General features: G+C 38.4%; 1 protein-coding gene across 3 annotated transcripts in view; it reads right to left on the minus strand.

The window, feature by feature from the left end:
- Positions 1–19,148, minus strand: part of dacha (dachshund a) — a 108,024-nt gene that overhangs the window by 9,034 nt on the left and 79,842 nt on the right. For 2 of the 3 annotated variants that reach the window (XM_058416111.1, XM_058416110.1), the window contains exons 4-10: positions 16,095–16,229; positions 15,631–15,803; positions 15,300–15,435; positions 14,975–15,049; positions 3,166–3,311; positions 2,637–2,784; positions 1,119–1,265 (exon numbers count right to left, since the gene is read on the minus strand). In XM_058416111.1, the coding sequence (XP_058272094.1) occupies positions 1,119–1,265; positions 2,637–2,784; positions 3,166–3,311; positions 14,975–15,049; positions 15,300–15,435; positions 15,631–15,803; positions 16,095–16,229 (960 nt within the window). The remainder of the gene's footprint in view (positions 1–1,118; positions 1,266–2,636; positions 2,785–3,165; positions 3,312–14,974; positions 15,050–15,299; positions 15,436–15,630; positions 15,804–16,094; positions 16,230–19,148) is intronic. The other variant, XM_058416113.1, reaches the window with a different exon arrangement.

Below are 19,148 nucleotides of genomic sequence, written 5' to 3' on the forward strand. Positions count from 1 at the left end.
GAGGTCAAAATTGAGGATTTCATTATTTGACCCATAAATATGACCCTTTTAATTAATTAGGAATTTATTCACATAAACAATCAGTTTTTTCAGCATTTATAGATGCTACTGAAACAATCTTAATTTTCATTCCCTCAGGAAAAACCTTCAAGTCATGAACTACATGTAGATGATTTGCATAATTTTTAAAAACCTTTTGATTGGAATTGGGCATTAAGGTCAGATAGAAGATTTCCTAAGAGTTTTGAAGACATGTCTGCGTGTGGTTGTATGTTCTGATGTATTGTAATATGACCGTAATGATAAACATTATAATATAGATTTAATAGTTTTATCATTTCTTTGTCTGCAGAGTTATACCATTTATTTATTTACTGAAAATGATCGACAGGCAATACTACTATAAAACTCTTCATATAACCTCTAGAAGAAGGGACACAGATCCCCACCATCAGAATTTGCCTGAAGTCTGTTTGACACAGAGCACCAAATACACATAAGTCATGTTGCTAGCTTTGGAGAGGCCTGTAAGTTAGCATGTCAGTGTGATTCGGTGCACCATGCTTGGCTGTAACCTCATTTCTCTACACCAAGAAATATGCTTCAGTGCAGTAGTATAAACCAGGCATATCTGTTGTAAGGCAATTTTGGAATTTATTTAGCACTGCATAACTCAGCTCTGAATATGGCCCACACTTAACAGTGGGATAATTGTAAGACACGTCCTGTACAGATAGATGGAGAGATAGATAACTTTATTAATCCCAAAGGAAAATATCCACAGTCGGTAGTAGAAACACCTAATGTAGACAGTAAACAGGACTCCACAGATGGGAGCTGCTGTAACCAGCTGCCACTAGCACAGTGCCATCTTGAGATAATAATGTATCTATATACAACCTATTTTATCTGTGCCTTAATTAAATCCATGTATCAGATTATCTTCAGATCAGAACTATGATGCTGCATGCAGCAACTCCAGCTAGATAATGTGAGAACTATGGGAAGTTGGCCTCTAAGACAAAATGTCTTTTTTAAAAAGTGGTTGCAGACAGCGTTTTACCGTTGAAGTGAAAGTGTTGGCAAGATAAAGAGAGATACCAAAGAAAGAGGCGTACCATTGAGACTCATGCAGAGGCCCTCAGGAGAGGTGGCTTGTTTGAGGGCCTGTTCCACCTGTTCTCTCCTCTTTGACTCGAAATCCAGAGCTTCCTGCAGTTTTCTCTTCACCTTCTTCTCCTTCTTCAGACGCTTCTGGATGGTTGCTGAGGAGGAGTGAGAGAACGCAAGAAGGAGAGTGAGTGGTATAAAGTGTGAACAATCGTGAAGATGTGTGTTGCTGTGACATTTGCCACTTTTCAGTAGCACACAATTTGCAAATTTACACCTGGAAAGTTGAAAGTGCTCAATTATCACTAGAGACACAATTCTGTGGAGCCCAGTGGATTTTCAACAACTTTCAGTGGGAGCTTGTAGTGTAACTACGTTCTCAGCTTGTTAACCTTCTTAGTATGAGCACAGTTTAAATGTGGTTAATTAAGGAAGAAATTAAATTAATAGAACAAAGAAAAGATAAACACTTGAAGTGCTACATATTTAAAATCATTTAAAATTGATGGTTCAGAAATATAAAAATCACTAAACTACAGTTGGCTGCTGGTTCATAAGAACTGCTACATCTAACAAGATCTCCATCAACTTAATGCAATTCTTGTTGAACAAATGTACAGAGAAGTAATTGTGTGTTTGTGTGTGTGTGTGTGTGTGTTTGTGTGTGAATATATTATTTCACAGCAATTAACAGTTCTTTAAAAAAGCACTTTGATTGACCCACCTACTGGGGTACGCACACACACACTCACACACACACACACACACACACACACACACAAAATCTTTGTCCTCTGCTAGCGTCACTTCTTTCACACACCTCTAATTACATGCATTTGATTTACCAAATCCTTCATTTCCTGCACCATTAATAGCATATGAATAATCTGCATGGTGGCAACAGCCGTGGCTATGAAATTATTGAAGTGTTTATACATATTGTCTGAGTTGTTATCCAGACGGCTAATTGGCTTAATTTCTTGGCGCAATTGGCAGCAGTCAACTCAGTTGGTAAATCCAACTGTTAGAGATATTCCTTTGGCAGCACACCATCGATGTTTAGTTCTTTCATTCTGCAGGTGCCATTGTTTTCATTCATCAATTATTCTGCAGTATATAGATATGTATGTCACAGAGAGGAAGGTAATTGCTACTTAAATTAACACATTAGCCTGTGATTATTCTAAATGCACAAAGTGATCATTCTATCAGCTACTATTTTACTTATACCTTCTATACCTAAAAATTCCTATACTAAAAATATAGATAAAAAAACTGCACAGTTATTCAATTAATATTCAGCTCTTTTCCTTGAATTGGTATGATACAATCAAAGACTAGTGTTACTATGTTAATAGGCTTTCCATTGAGACTTTCACTAACTGCCTCAGACACCTTAATCTCTAATCAAATTGTTTGCTTCCAAACATGAGACTCATTGTGTATTATATTTAATTTAGACATTTGTCCCCCAAATTAAGAATAATAGAAAAAATACACCAATACATTTTTTGCGTTTTATGTACCTCGGCTGTGAAGCTCAGTAGTAAGCTGCCTCTCCAGGCTCTCTCTCATTTCTCGTTCTCTGTACAGCTCCAGCTTGAGCTCTTTCCTCTCCTGTTGCACCTGTTTCTCCTGTACACGTGCATTGTCCACTGCCACCTTTAACAGGCCCTGCACAAAACACACCACATTTAACATATAGCAAAATTTAAAAACGTAAACAATCATGCAGTTATCTAATTAGCCAGTCATGTGGCAGCAGTGTAATAAATCAATTCTGATCTATTGTCCTATAGTCAACTTTTGATCTCAAACCCAAGGACTACTTGTGTATAGCAAAAACTATTGTATGTTTTGTTATTCTTTTATTAAAATTCAATGTGTTATTTGTGGTTGTATTGATCAAGTAAAATAATCACGCTTGTGAGAGGATCACTATAATAAAAACTGTGTGGACTTATAAAACACTACTGTGTAGACTATATACTCAAATTACAGTACAACAGCCACTGCACAAGTATGAACCATCATATAGACAAAGAGCAGCCATACCTGGATGTTGGTGAGCAATGTTTCAACAGAGGAGAGGCCCTCAGTAAAGAGGAATGGCGTGGGAAAGCCTGGAGGAAGAGTCTGTGCACCCAGAGGAAGCTTCTCAAAACCTGACTTCAGTAGGGGCAAAGCTATCTGAGCTTCATCTGAGAGAAAAACACAAACATAGCAATGATTTAAAGAGTTAAAAGGTTAAAAATGTCCTTGATTTCCATATTCTCCTTGCAACTGAGAATATGAGTAATTATAACCAACAAGCATTTAAGTCTCTACACGTTTCTATGTATGGAAAACTTTAATAAAAATGATGTATGCTAACCCAGTTTACCCGAAACTCATCTACAATGGCAGTGGCCAAATTCCGTCAATAAACATTTTAAATGTGAGCAGAAGATGCAACTGAAATTACATTACTATGGAAAAATAATCTATTTATATTTAAAACTGTATATTTAGTTTATATTTATATTTAGTTCATGGTCATTTTTGCTTGGTTCTGTAAGATTCATTGTAAAAATGTTGAGTGTGCATTTCATGTTTTTACTCTCTGTATTGTAGAATATTGTACTATTTAACCCCCACTTACTGTTGTACACACACTCTTAGTATTTGCTATAAAAGAGAACACTGAAAGAGGATAAATCAACTGAGACCAGAGTGGTTTTTTGAAATGTGAAGACATCAATCAGTAGTAGAATAGAAAAGATAACCCAGTGAAGAAAGCAGTGTGTATTTATCAGAGGAACTGTGTGACCATGTGTCTAAACCCCAATAGGACAGTTAATCTTTTACTATAACACACACTTTCCCTATACAACACACTTTCCCTATTACCACTAGCACCCCCCACCCCAGTAGATTGAGATGTTGGACAGACATAGAAGAGGGGCAAGAGTAGAGAATTAAAGCACAAAAAAATTGAAAGAAAGCAAGTAATGGAGATGGAGGAGCTGTGATTCACTTGGGCTAATCTGTCTGGGGTCTGTGGGCCTTCTTGGATAAGACAAATAGGACAGGAAGGTAGGGAATTGTGATAGCAGTGTATCACGGGTCACATTGATTTCCCCGCCAGATAACCCTGCTCTTCATTTGGCCCATTGTTCATCTCCCCACCTGTCTCTACAGCTATAAATTTTCCCCTTCTTTCGCTATAGTAAAAGAGCATCAGAGTAGAAACAGAGGAGGGGAATAAGAAGAAGATGAGGGAAAAATTCTTCCCCCTTCTCCCCTAACGCTTTGACATTGTGTGATTAAGTTTTTGCTGTGGCCTGAAAGTGGTGAGCAGCAGATCAAGGTCATGTGGAGAGAGTGTGAAGCAGAGGGAGATTGAGAGAGTGGGGCAGGTTGGAAAGAATAAAAGGGAGAGGGATTGGGTGAGAAAAGGGGTGAAGGCCCCAGGGGTCAAAGGTGTGAGGTGAATTGTGAGATCACAATGTGAGTTTAGCCATAACATTGTTTAAAGATCACAAGCAAAGGTGTTTGCACTTACTGTATATCTACCTTCATCTGCTGTTCAACTGTGTTCTAACCTTCATAAAAGAAGTCTAAACAATGTGAGTATTAATGACTGGGTTAAATGTCATGTCATGTTTTTCCCTCCATGTCCCTCTATTATGCAATTTGGAGTTCTATGTAAACCTAACTAACACTGATTCATCAGCCTTTGTTGTACAAAATTCCATTGCTGGGTTAGCAGAAAAGAGGTTAATGGTGGTGTGCTTTTAAAAGCCCTGGCCTCCTGCTGGCCTCTTGCACACCTAATTGCAAGTTCCATTTAAATGACAGATTTATCTTGCTGCAGCAGTTGATAGCACACACTTCAATTCATTTTATTCTGTCCTACAAAGTGCAGGAAGAGTCCTCAGCCTGTGACATTTACAAAGTACCCCTGTTCTCTCTGCCGTCGCCACAACCATAACATGCACAAATAACGGTACACTGTATGTGTGTGTGTTTGAGAGAGAAAAAGAGAGGGCGAGAGAGAGAGAGAGAGTAAGAACTCTATTTTCTCGTTATGTTAGGTCGTGCAGATGTAATAGTCCTCATTATTAAACGACTTTAAGTCTTCATAAATATAGAGATATATAAATAATGCCCAAACAATGCGGCATCAATTTTATGTTAGTGCACCTGGCCTTCAACACAACACCTCTTTGATATGTAACCTAGATTAAAAGCAGGGTTTTCACCTTTTTAAGTAGTGTTTCCTCTAGCTCCTCTAAAACACCCAGAGAGAGACAGATGTAGCTGAAGATTTCAGGATGACAACGTATACAGTTAGTTTGCTTACTCCACCATTTTTTTCCCGGCATCTCTCTGTATCTTCTATCCTTTAGAAAAATACTTGACATGATGTAAGCCTTTTCAGAGAAGGTGGATCTTCCCTGGGTTCCAGATGGAGGAACAGATGCTGGGAAGCACCAGTGACTATGAGAGCTGTAGTTACTCTGAACTGATACTCCATGATTTTGTTGCCCTTACATAGTCTATTTGTTGTTTTTTATTTTGTACATGTGTTTAAAGGACAACTCCTGAATATTCAGAGGGCTCCAATTAGGGAATAATTAAGCCCAGGCTTTTGCTGCAGTGTTTTTTTTTTTTTTCAGGTGCACAACCACACACACACACATACACACACACAGGTTTGTTTACATGGTGATTTACATATCCAGATCAAGGCACTCTAGTAATCATCCTAATTGCCTGAATAAATGTTAAAAGATGGGCAATGGCTAATTATTTGAGTTCTTGATGTGAGGCCTATAAATTGTCATGCATTAATTGCAATGTCAAACTAGAACTAACTAAGAAGCAGATAAGTGTTTATTGCGACCATCTATATAAAGTTAAGAATTATTAGTTTCAGGTTCAGTAGTATGTCCCTATGTATATGCTCCTATATGTTTTGCAATAGGAAATTCGATTTAATAAATAACTCATTACCCATACTGTATGTGATCTGACCAGAGACATGAAAAACTGTGCTCTTATGAATTGCTCTTGTTTAGAATTAAACTCAAATACCATACAAAACCTGAAGCAATATGAATGAGGTCAAAGGAGAGTAGCATCAAAGCTGGCAAATAATCTCTGATGGAACCCTAATTCACTTGACAGGAGGCACAGGCAGGTAGCCTGTGTGTGTGTGTGTGTGAGAGAGAGAGAGAGAGAGAGAGAGACAGAGACAAAGACAGAGACAGAGAGTGTACTTTGCTCTGCCAACTCCATATTTACCATATTTATTCCCAACAAGATGGCTGCAGTTGACAACATTTACCAGGGGACTCCTAAACGAAGGGAATCCAAATGTCTGTGTGGTATTTATAGCTAGGAGACACACTCCAATCACCAAGGACTGGCAAGCTGCAGGAATACGCGCACACACACACCAACTGCTCTTTTTTGGTAAGAAGCCTACCGGGGCATCACATTCACTAAGCTCAGATTAACCCATTAGGTTCAAAAACAGCACTCAGGCTTTGCGTAATCACAAGAAGAGTCCAGCAAACAAACTCAAGTACAATTATAGTGTCTTGCTGAACTACAACTCATATCTGTTCACCTCTTAATCTCCCTCTTCAAATAATCACTAGGGCTCAAATCCCAAAAATGAGAACTGTGAGTCTCAGGAGTACCAACTCCATTAAAGACGGCAGATTTCCCTCTTGAAAAAAGGAAACACACTAAAGGTCGGGAAGCACTAAATGAGTTAAATTATACTGGAATAGCCAATTGTTCATTATTTAAGTCCCTGCTTACCCCTGGCCCCTAGAAAAAATGAGATGAAAGCATGGCAATAAAAAGTGCAGCAAAATGTGGCTGGGAAAGGGATGTGAGCAGGGGGGAGGTTAGCGTTTATTATATTTTAACTGCTGTGCACAAGGCCTGGCCACAGACTAAATTGCACAGAGGCCTGGGAGACAAGATCACTGGAATGTAAATGAAGAGCATGCTGTGTCTACAGTATGCAGGATGTGCCATAAAAGTGCCACTAAATTGATCTTTGGACCTGCAGGGAAGAGTATAGACATGTTATGTAGGTGAGCCACTAGGCCAAATGCATACTACACAAATCTGGCTCAAACATTTCTGTTGTAGACCAAAGTCAGCAGTAAAGTCTCCAGAATGAGTATGGTTTGCGACGTGAGATTTTTCAGAGACTCATAACTCTTTGTTTTAGTTGCTGTGGCTATTTCTGAGCAACTTGGAAATCATCACTATAAAATTTGGTAAGAACATGAGCCATGGCCAGGAGAAATCCATCTGAACACATTCAGAACAAATTAAAGATTTCAGAAGTCTTTTGCACATAAACTAAATTAATATACAGTGTCAAAAATATATGTCTTGATAGTTTTCTTAAAAAAAATTATAGTAATGTTTTAGTTGAACATCTTGGCCAATATTGAATGTTTATACATTTTATGCTCTGGAGAATAATTACAGATAAACCCACACAGTGAACCATTAAAATGTTATATTTTACATTAATATGATTGTCCATCCATTCTGAATAAATGTAAAAGTGGAAGTAATCTGGCACATGATGAACTAGAAAATGGCCAAACTTTCATACTTCCACAAGTCTTAAGGAACAATGACTGATAGGCATAGAACAAGCAGAACACACCAGCCAGATCTGTACCTGATATGGGCCATACAAGAAAGAGTACATTAAATGAATAAATATGCCCATAAATAAATGAATAAGTAAACAAATGGAAAAAGGCAACAACTTGCCCACTTGCCACTCCAATCACCAATAATGACTATGCAGAGATGAAAATAAGGCCTAATGAGTGTTCCTGTCTGCCAATTAAGCTTGGGATGTAGTAGCATGCAGAATATTAAATGAGAGGAATACTGGGTCAACACACTTCAGCTTGTTAACCTGTGCACAGCAGCACTGGATCAGGATGATTCAGGTAACCCATGGGAGAGAAGGATTCAGCAAGAAAGTGGAAAACATGGCAGGCTTTGTGTTATTAGAATTAGAATGTTGCTTGTTTAGTAAAAACAGGTCAAGCTGTTTAGTCTAAGGCTGTGTTCAGACCTGTATTACATTTACATTTAGATTTATGGCATTTGGCAGACATCCTTTTCCAGAGCGACATACAAAAGTGCTTTGAATGAGTACATTCATACTGGTTCACTAGGACACAGACTAAGGAAACCATCAGTCTAAAACTCTGCTGGGAGGAAATAAAGTATTTTTTTAAATAACCAGAAAAATGTAAGTATGCACTAATTTGAGTATTTTAGGAAGAGGAGTTCTTCACCCATCGTTTTATGACAACCAGTGACTCAGCTGTTTGGACGTCTAGGGAATTTGCATTGTGGATCATTCTGCAGAGGTTGAATTGTGTTCAGAAGTAGACCTGCCTGTAGAGAGATGCAGCAGTCCAAATGACAAGAGACTGAACATGCGCCTGAGTGGACTGTGTGGATAAAAATGGCCGAATCCTTCTGATGAAGTAAAGAAGAAACTGACATGAGTGTGTCAAATTAGCAATAAGTGAGGAAAAGGACAGTTGATTATCCATGGTTACCTCAAGAACATTGACCAAAAGGAAGATCAGAGTGATCCAGGGATATCACAAGATCATGACGTGGGGATGAATCACCTTGGATGACCAGCAGTATTAATATTCATCTCAGGTAAAGGTGAACAGTTATGAAATTTTGAGGTGTACAGCCATAGTGGGGATACATGTAATCAACATGTAAGTTGATCTTTTTGGTTGGTGGTATTTTACACACATTTTATTATGTATACCATCCACACAGCCTTTAATCATATACATGCTTCTTGTTCACAACCTCTATAAATGTGTCAGTGAATGGATCTATATTACAAGATAATATACATTATGAGATATTATACTGAGTGTAATAATACATTTTACAAGTAATTTAAGCCCAAAAAGTGTCTAAGTACCTTTTGATGTTTATTTTGAATATTACAATTCATTTTGCCTTAATAAGTCTTGATGAGATGGAAAGGGCAGATTTTGGGTTTGCATTGAGCAGACAGAGGAAAACAGTAAAAGGAAACATTATACCATTTGACAAAATATTAATGTCTAGAACAAATAGTCAACAAGCACAATAAATGTCAGGTATGAGCCAATCTGCTGGAAGCACAGAATATAAGCTATAAGTTGTCTGCAATATATGTACGCTATTATTATATATTTAATAACTGGCAGCATATGACAGTATATTTAAGTTCTTTAATATTTACATTCTGTGTACTGTGATCACATTTATTACAGCTGTGTTTGTGAAGGATATGACTAAATTTATGTATGCACTTTATTTTCTATTTATTTTTATGTTCATCTTGTCGTGTGTGATTGTTAAAAGCATAAGACATAATTAGCTGAGCAGCTTTTATATGAGTCAAGCTTTTATCAAATGATCTAAGCATCTGACAGTTTTAATTAATAAAATCACATCTGACAGCTAAATAGAATCACTTTATTTGATTTTAGTGTTGATGAGAATTTCAGGCCTAATCTTTAAGTGGTATATCTAGTTGGTATATTTAGCAACCCTGCTACTGACGACATGCAAAACAAGTGATAAATGGAGACACATTCGATACACATGAAAATACCAAATGTGAATTCCTATCTATCTCATATGTCCACCTATGACTGTATCACCAGAGCTAGATGATACCAAGTCTGAACAAGGCATCTACTGTAGGAATTAATGTAGTGTCCTAATGTAGTGTCCTCATTCAAGCAAGATGATTGTTTAACATTTAAGATTTAAATTCATTTATTTATTTATGTAAAAAAGCCCAAATCATCCAAACTGACAGAGACAAAGACTAAGAGCAAGCATGAAGCAGTTGTAGAAAAAATATATAGAGATGCAAGTAAAGACAATGGTCTACATGCTAAAGTGTTCTTTACTGTCTCGTGTGATATTGATGAGAAACTCTTAAAGACTATATCCCCAGCAGCAGGGTAGAACAAGCACCTGTCTTTATTTCACATACACACACACACACACACACACACAGAAAGAAAAAAAGGGGGCAGTGAGGCAGAGCAAGCACTCATTTATCACCAGCTTTCTCATCCAAAAATGTCTATGTAGGGTGACTTTCAGCTGCACTAACCTTGCCCTAAATTGGCAACTGTAACAGTAACTTTCCCTATCATAGCATTGATGTTTCTCATCTGATACCTTTTTCTAAGAGGAGAAAGCCTTCAAAACCTTGCAGCCAAAGCTTTCTCCCCAGGGCCTGGCACACCCAGCTACGGTTTAATTAAAACCACCCCAAACACGCTTAGAACAGCAATCAAGCTAATGATCACAAAGGGTCTTCAAACACTTCTTTTTGCCCACAAACTGAGGGAAGTGCTGTGGAATAAACAAACAATATAATGAGGGAAAATATACAGCTCAAAAAACAAGGTACACAGGACTTCATCCGTAGCAAATGTACTATAGCTAGGTTCCCAGCCAAAACATAGTCAATAGCCAGTTCTAAATCAGAGCTTAAGGATCTAGATCCTGAATGAACGAATGAGGTAAAGTGTTTGGGTTTTTTTTTTGGCCCCGGGGGAATTTATTCGTAAATGTGTGCTTGTTTTGACTGATACTGATTTACCGGTTCGCTTATCTCAAAGGGTGAAACAATGGCGCAAATTTCTATCAGAAATCATTACAGGCCATTTCAAATAATTTCCGTGTGGCTAATTTCATAATGGTAGGAGGGAAACATTGATTGTAACCAGATGCCACATTATTATCTTGCTCTGTGGAAAACTGGACAGGCAAATATGGAGTGTGCAGAATAACACATTATAGTCTCTCTCTCCTCCCTAAGTACTCCTGTGACCACTGCACACCACATCAAATTAAGCCGTATACATTAGCAAACAAACTGGACCAGAAGCACTTGACTTTTTTCCTACTGGAAAATATGATGCCCACAGTTCTTCCAACAGTAAGGTAAAACACAAATAATACGGCAAAATGCACTGCAGTTTAATGTGGCCTGCTTATGGCCAACGGCAAGTCTTATTTAATATCTATTTTACTTTCTCCTGAAAGTACATGAGTGTGGAACCTGTTTTTAGTGCTACTGTTTACATAAACCTACACAATATGGCATTTCCTGAATAATTTATCCACTACAGATGTCCTTTAACTACTCCATGCCTGAGTGGCTCTCTGTCATTGTATGATGAAAGGAGATGTTAGAAAAGCGGGCCTTAGATCTCCTGCAAGGTTTACAACTTGTATGTTTTGCAAGAAAGCAACTTTCCAGATTCCAAGTTCCATGCAGATGAAAGGCAAACATTCACATGGACCTTTAAATAATGGCTAATGTTTAAAAAGCTGCTGGCATTCATTTCCGATTAACTGCCTGCAGAAGTTTAGTGCTTAATAACAGGAACATTAGTTCACTCTATGGCAGGATGTCTGAAAGACTAAATCTAGTATAGACAGTCTGGGACTGACGGGAGCATGTGTCAGGGAATACAGTGTACTATAAAACATTTAGAGTATAACTAGCTACAAACTTTATGTTTTCAAATAAACCCATATTAAATCCAGGATGCACAATTCCACTGCTGTGGTCCAGAGTCCTATTCTATTTATTTAATGATTTTCTGGCGCAAAGATACCTAATTAAAATCACCAATGAATTACCAAGTTTATACTTGGTAATTCCCATATATTAATAAGCATGAAAATCAGAAAAGTGACCAAATATAGAATTACAGATAAAACTCCAAGCAATTTGGATCAGGAAGCTGCAAGTTTATTTAAAAAAATATTTGTTAAAATGATTCTTTTTAACTTCTGTTCTTTTTACCTTCTATTCCTCTCCAGATTACCCAAACTATATGAGTGCTGTTTTCTTAGTTTTCTCAGATTACATAATATTTTATGCATTTTATCTGGAGCTGGGTCATGTCAGTGTTTATAACTATAGCTATATAAGCTCAATCGCACCATTTATTTATTTCAGATATAAATTTATTAAGATTTAAGTTCCTGATCAAAACACACAGCCATATTGATGTATCAGCATAACACCCCCAATGACTTCTAGGAGGTAGAAGAAGTCAAGCCTAAATTAGATCAGAGCACCCTCTGTCTGTCACAGAAGAGAGATTGGGGAAAGGGTAGAAACCTTGCTTGCAGCGAGTGTAGCTACCATTAGTGCTAGACCTGTAGTGAGCAGACACACAGAATTTGAGTGTGTGTGTATGTGTGTGTGAGAGAGAGAGAGAGAGAGAGAGAGAGGGAGGGAGAGATAGCATGTGTGTGTATTTGTGAGTGTGTGTGTGTGTATGTGTCTGTGTGTGTGTGTCTGTGTGTGTATGTGTGTGTGTGTGTGTGTGTTGGGGGGCACAAAGTGATTTATGGAGAGGTGGAGAGGGGTTCACTTGCCAGAGTCCTGCTGAAACAAGGTGCTCCTGGCCTCGGGCTTGGCAATTTATCACCATGCACCACCAAGTCACTTTGTTTATCATCACCAACACACGCATGCATGCACCCACACCCACTCACACACACACAAACACACACACACACACACATAGGTGAATAGTGTTTAATATTCACTGTAAAGCTGTAATGAGTTCAGCTCATGGCCTTTTCATGTTAAATGATCTCTGTCACAGAGACACACTTACAGTATTAGAAGTCGATCAGGAAAAGCACTAGAGTAGATCTTTACAGGGCAAATCCTAGTAGAAGAACATCATAAAAAAATTAGAAAGGCATGAAAAGGCCTGCATGTGCATGTTTACACATAGTAGATATGTAAACGGTCTCAGTGGTCAGAAACATGGGTCAGAGAGACCACGTGAACTAAACAGGTCATGCTTTTTCAAGGTGAACAATGTGGTTGTCATATAACATAATATTATGAATAAATATATAAAATAATATTACTCATATGCAATATAAGTTTAGCTAACACCATTTACGGTTTATGTTGCAATGTACCCACAGATACAGGGACCTCCTGGTCTGTAAATAGGACCTTTTGCCTTTGTTTCACATACCTGGAACCTTAGATTACATTAAAGTCTCAGGAACACAATTAACATACAGTTCCCTAGGGTGAGCTATCCGGCTGGGGGTCCGTCTTGCCATAAAATACATTGTGTCCCTTCCATTTGGTACTCTGTCCATTATCCATGTCAAAGAGACTCAGGGGTATAAAAAAGTATGCCTTGTACAATGTCAGGACAAATGTACAATTTACCACCCAGGTGATCTGTGACGCTATCCACTGGCTCTGTAAGTTCTGTTTTGTTTTATTTTCTATATATATCTTATATTTGTGTTTTGTGTGATAAACAGATTTATTATTTTATGTCTAAATACTCAGTAGTTCTTCAGCAAGAGAGTGTGGTACAATATGACTTGTATGACTTATATGGTTATTAGACATAGTTTCCTAGCTTAAGTTTTAAATCTAATACTTGTACGTTAAATAAAACCTCTGACAAGTAAATACGATAAGACTAGGCTTGCACATACATCGCTAAGAGAATAACATTTTAATAAATAGACTATATATAAGCTGCTCATACAGGAATGTCACTCTAACGTGAAAGCTTAGCGTGAAGCTATCTTAGATTAAATACCATTTGAACACTGAGACATCACACTTCTATCAATAACTAGAACATTATTCTTTAGAGTCTGATCTTGAAGTAAATGTACTAGTGTCAGATATTTAAATTATAAAGTTAAAGCATGCATTTAACCTTCGGCTGCACCTATTTCCATGCTTGGTCATAGGTGAGCAGCGGACTAAAATAATACCACTTTATATTCTAGTCCTACACACATGCCTTGAAAGCTTAATCAGGTGAATTAGCAGTCTGTGTGGGTCTTTCACTTCATTTGGTCTTTCATTTCTTCCAATCTTGGCAGTAAAGTTGTAGTGTAGTGTTGTGCTCTCTAGTAAACATCAACACAGTGTGTGTGTGTGTGTATGTGTGTGTGTGTGTTTGGGACAGATTCGTTTCCAGACGTATTAATAAAATATGGTCTCAGGCCAGGTGTACACTGAATCTCTTTAAGAGTACCTGGGGGCATATTTTCTCCATCTCCTCCCAGTTCTGCAACTGTGAGGTGGAGACTGCCATCTGTTACACACACACACACACACACACACACACATACACGCACACACACACACACACACACACACATACACGCACACACACACACACACACACATCTGCATACTACATAGAAGAAGCACTTCACTTACAAGCAACTGTTCCTATGCACACTGATAAAACAAACCCCCCCCCCCACTTGCTCTATGGATATCATAATCTCCCCTGTCAATCATAATGACACTATCCAATTGTGGGCATCTGTGCGCTCAGATGTAGATGAGGACAGATAGCATTTTCCTCTGAGAGTGTTCCCCACCCTGTGACGCAGAAGATCCCGTTGGCTTCACATGTCTTGGATGGTGCACGTGTTCATCATCAGCCTCCTCAGTTACTAACTGTATTATGATAGTAGAGACCTGACTGGTGGGCCGGATTTAGGTAACACAAAACTGGGAGAAAAAAACCTAGAGAATCTTTTAGTGTAACCCATTCTGGTTTTTGGTGTGAACCTTAACTGTAGTCCTTGACCTGTATTTACCCACCCGCACACACACACACACACACACCTACACACACCCACAAATAGAGCTGCTGCCCCTTGTTTGGCTGATGGCATAATTGCATGAATGAGCAATATTTTACACACAGTGAAGTATGTTCTTTAACACACACACACACACACGCCTTCTTGCCTTTCTCTTTGATGATTTTCTTCATGTTAATGCCAGTCTCTCTGTCTGCAAGCTCACCATCAGCTGGATTCAGCACTACAAAATATAAGTATAAAGTAAGTATGTGTGACGTTTATGTGCACCGTCTAAGATGAAACTGTTTTATACAGAGACTGGGAGCGTATCAACAGTATTCAGTATTATGAGCTAGATAGAAGACAATATTTTTTGGTTTGGTTGATGATGTTAATATGTGCGAGTGACCAGTTTTAGCCCAGAAAGGTTGGTTTTTGTGTGTGTGTGTGTGTGTGTGTGTGTATGTGTGTTTGTGTTTGTGTGCATGTACCCAGGTGCTCAGGGCTCTGTGAATGTGGATGTGGAGAGCTGGACACACTGCTGCTGGCGTGGGAAGAGGGCTGTGAGCCTGGACGAGGGGTTTCCTCCAGAGATGGAGCTGGAGATGGACTTTCCTGTACACACTCCTGACACACACATACACACACAGAGCCCACTGACTTTACTCTTAAAATGACTCTTAAACTTAATGCTCCAATAAATAAAGATTAGTGCCATGTGGTCTTAGTGACCGCATAGAGTGAAGAAAAAGTATATGTATGTCTGTGTGTGAGTCTGTGTGTATGTGTGTGTGTACGGATGTGCCAGCCATCGACCACTACCTTGATGACGGATGCTCCAGCTCTGGACAAGGGGCTGTGCATCTGTGCAGCAGCAGCCATGTTGGCGATGGTGTTGAGGTGGTTCATCTGGTTCATTGCCATGGCAACAGAGGCAGGGGGCAGACTGACAGGCAACAGGGGGTGGGGCATCATCATAAAAGGCAGATCTAGACCTGAGAGTAAGAAAGGGCGAGAAAGAGACAGAGAGATTTAAATCACCCTTCCATGATTTAAGGGAATTTATAATGAATTTGTCGTATAATTATCACATAAGTAATAGCTTTAAAGTCACTTTCAAGCCATCCATTAGTAACTTTTTGGGAATTTATCCATGGATTAATCCAGAATCAGGGTTTGAACAAATGATCACATTAATGAATGGAACGCATGAATGAATGCATGAATGAATGAATGAATGAATGAATGAATGAATGAATGAATGAATGTGTGGATGAGAAACTCACGGTTGGCCAGGAGGGGGCTCTGCTGCAGTGAGGTGAGGTGTGAACCAGAGAGGCTGGCGTGGGCCAAACCATGCTGTGCTCCAGAGGAGGGGGGTGACTGCAGCTTTTCTTTATCCCAGGATGACTCACTGCCCCCTGGAGAGATCACGGAGATGCAGAAGAACGAGTGGGAGAAAAAAAAGAAAGGAAACTGAGAAGAGGACAGAGGAGTCTGGACCTAACAAATCAGGGTTACAAAAATGATACATGGTCACTGTCTGCAGTCCATTCTGGTTTTCTCTTCTTAAAGGTGAACCAGATGAGAAACTACTACTCATTATTAGGCATTATTCAAATTATCTTCCAGTCAAAGTGTGTGGAAAACTTATTTACCCTAGCCAGTTCTCATGTACATGAATCCCTTATGTTCATTTTATGGAAGAAGCCCACATATAAAGTACATGTCCAAAAGGAGAGCACATGGTTATAGCGGGTTCATGGCAGCCTGGCTATTTTACTAGTAATTAAAGTAAAAATCCGTGTACAATGGTACTCAAGCCAGAGCCGATCAAACACATAATGCGATCCTCCAGCATCCAACCTGCACCGCTAATATTCATAAATAAATCACTGGGATGCAGCTGAGAAACCAGTTGTTAGGTGCTATAAAAAAGACTTAAGTTGAATTAGCTGAGAGCTGTGGTTGAAGAGGAGGGGAGAGAGGAGGTGAAGCTGAGAAGAGGAAATCATTGTCTAATTCCGCTTAATAAGCAATGGAGGTCCTGTGAGTGATCCAGCAGATGGTGTTTTTGCAACAGATTGCAGTGAGTGATTCTTTTAATAATAATGTGAATTAAATTCTTCCTTTGTAGAGCACAGGGAGCTGTTCATATGGGAGTGCTTGGAAAAAGTGAGAGAAAACAAGCAGACAATGTAATGGCTGAGCTCACACCTGAGGCCGAGTGTATCTAGGTTTGGGTATGTGTTTTATGACAGAGAAGGTGTGTTTGCATGAAGGAAGATAAGTGTTGTACATACATTAACACATGATGATGTTCTGTTTTCATGCATAATTTGCTGGTGTAATATACATTTATTGCAAGTTTGATTTAGTATAAGCAAATTTTTTGCCCAGTTTCTATTTTGTGGTCAAAAATGATTCCACCTATTGGGTGAAAAAGAATCAAAGGTTGGTGTAGTGGCACAGCAAAGTGTGTGAGATTCAAAATGTGAATTTCCCTTTGGGATGAATAAAGTATCTATCTATCTATCTATCTATCTATCTATCTATCTATCTATCTATCTATCTATCTAAAATCTGTCAGCAGAGTGAGATCTTCAAACCCATTATTGCTTTTAGGTGAGATACAGAGTATGTATTTTCATGTCCTGATCCATTTCTCATAACCTGGTTTTGTCCTTGTACACTATTAATATCACTGTAGATAAATATAAATAGCCTTAATCCTCCTAATAACTAAAAACACCAACTGAAACGAATTCTTTCTTACTCTGATGAAAATAAAACATACATTACATTGATTCTATTAATTATCTTCAATTTAATTCAATTTATTTGTATAGCACTTTTAACAATGCACATCGTTAGCACATTGTTAGCACAAAGCAGCTTTACAGAAGTATAGAAACATAGAAAAAATATGATAAAGTTTAAAGTTACTATTTATTCCTATTTATCCCTTCAGTATGAAATGACTGATCAAATAGCACCACAAATTATTTGTTACAGATCAAATACCACCCTCTCTAATTGCTATCAGAAATGTGAAGAAATATTTCTCCTTTTGTTTTCCTAAATTATGTGTGCTCTTTGATTTGGTGTTCTCTCTCCCAGTGCAGTTACTCACTTAAAACTAACCAGTTTTAAACACTGACACCTATTTAAGAAAGAAGTGTATGATAGTATAAAAGATCCTGTATTATGTATATATAAGATCCAAAAGTAGATAGAACTAATTCTTTCTCAAACATTTCCTAGACTACAAAGGTCAATTCTTAGTGTAACTGTGATATTTATTTGGTATAAAGGAAAGCTCACATTTCTGAACTTTGTTATTAACGATACATTAAACTGTACAAAAGGCTTGAAGAGCAGAGAGACTTTGAGCTCAGTGCTGCTGCAGCTGAGGAAAAATGTGAGGTTTTTATAGACAATTGCAGGCAATTCAAAGAGTGAGTCTATGGGTGTTTGTATGTGTGTGAGTGAGTGAATGCATGCATGCGTGTGTGCATGTGTATTTGTAAGTGCAAAATTGTTTGCACTGCAACTTCGACTTGACCTTTCCATGCTCTTGTCAAGCATAATTATGATTAACATAAATGCAATGTAATGATAAACGCTGAACTTGTATAATCTAGGATGTAGCAGTGGTAGGAGTCAGCAATGCTGTGTGTGTTTACCTTCATTCAGTTCTAAATCAGCAAACCTTTTATAATATCCTGAGCTGCCAAAAAGACAATCGATAGACATGTGCATATACATGTGTGTATGTGAATACATGTGTGAACCACAGTATATCAGAGTGAGTGAGGAGCTCAACTATCCACAGTGCTGGTGCTGATGACCCATTTGGGCTCGGTCCAAGAGCTCCTCTAGTGTTGGCTACTAGAGTAATTAGCCTAAATGTGGTGCCAGCCAGGGAAGAGTGTGTGTGTGTGTGCGTGCATGTCTAAGAGTGAGAATCTGCACCCAACTTGGCTGTCACTCATGCTTTAAGAATATGTCCATCACAAGACTCCTCCTTAGGAACATACTGACAGAGCTGGTTAATGGCCCTTAAAAAAGTTAAGGGTGTTTGAGTGTGATACACTAACCAAACACCTATGCCAAATCATTCCTCCGGCTAATTCATTCTTGTTTCCATCTATAGTGTAAAAAGAGGACAAAAAATGTTTAAGATTGTGGATCAAAAGCTCAGTTTGGAGCAACAGCTTCAAACTGTCCAGCTACTACTGTGCTTTTGTCTATGTTAGAAGCATCTGCATAAGGCCATTAAGAAATAACTAAAATCTGTTATTTGATTAGGTGTTCAAGTAGAAGCTAGCTTTATCCCA

The sequence above is a fragment of the Hemibagrus wyckioides genome, linkage group LG18, assembly GCF_019097595.1.
Source record: "Hemibagrus wyckioides isolate EC202008001 linkage group LG18, SWU_Hwy_1.0, whole genome shotgun sequence".
NCBI lineage: Eukaryota > Metazoa > Chordata > Actinopteri > Siluriformes > Bagridae > Hemibagrus > Hemibagrus wyckioides.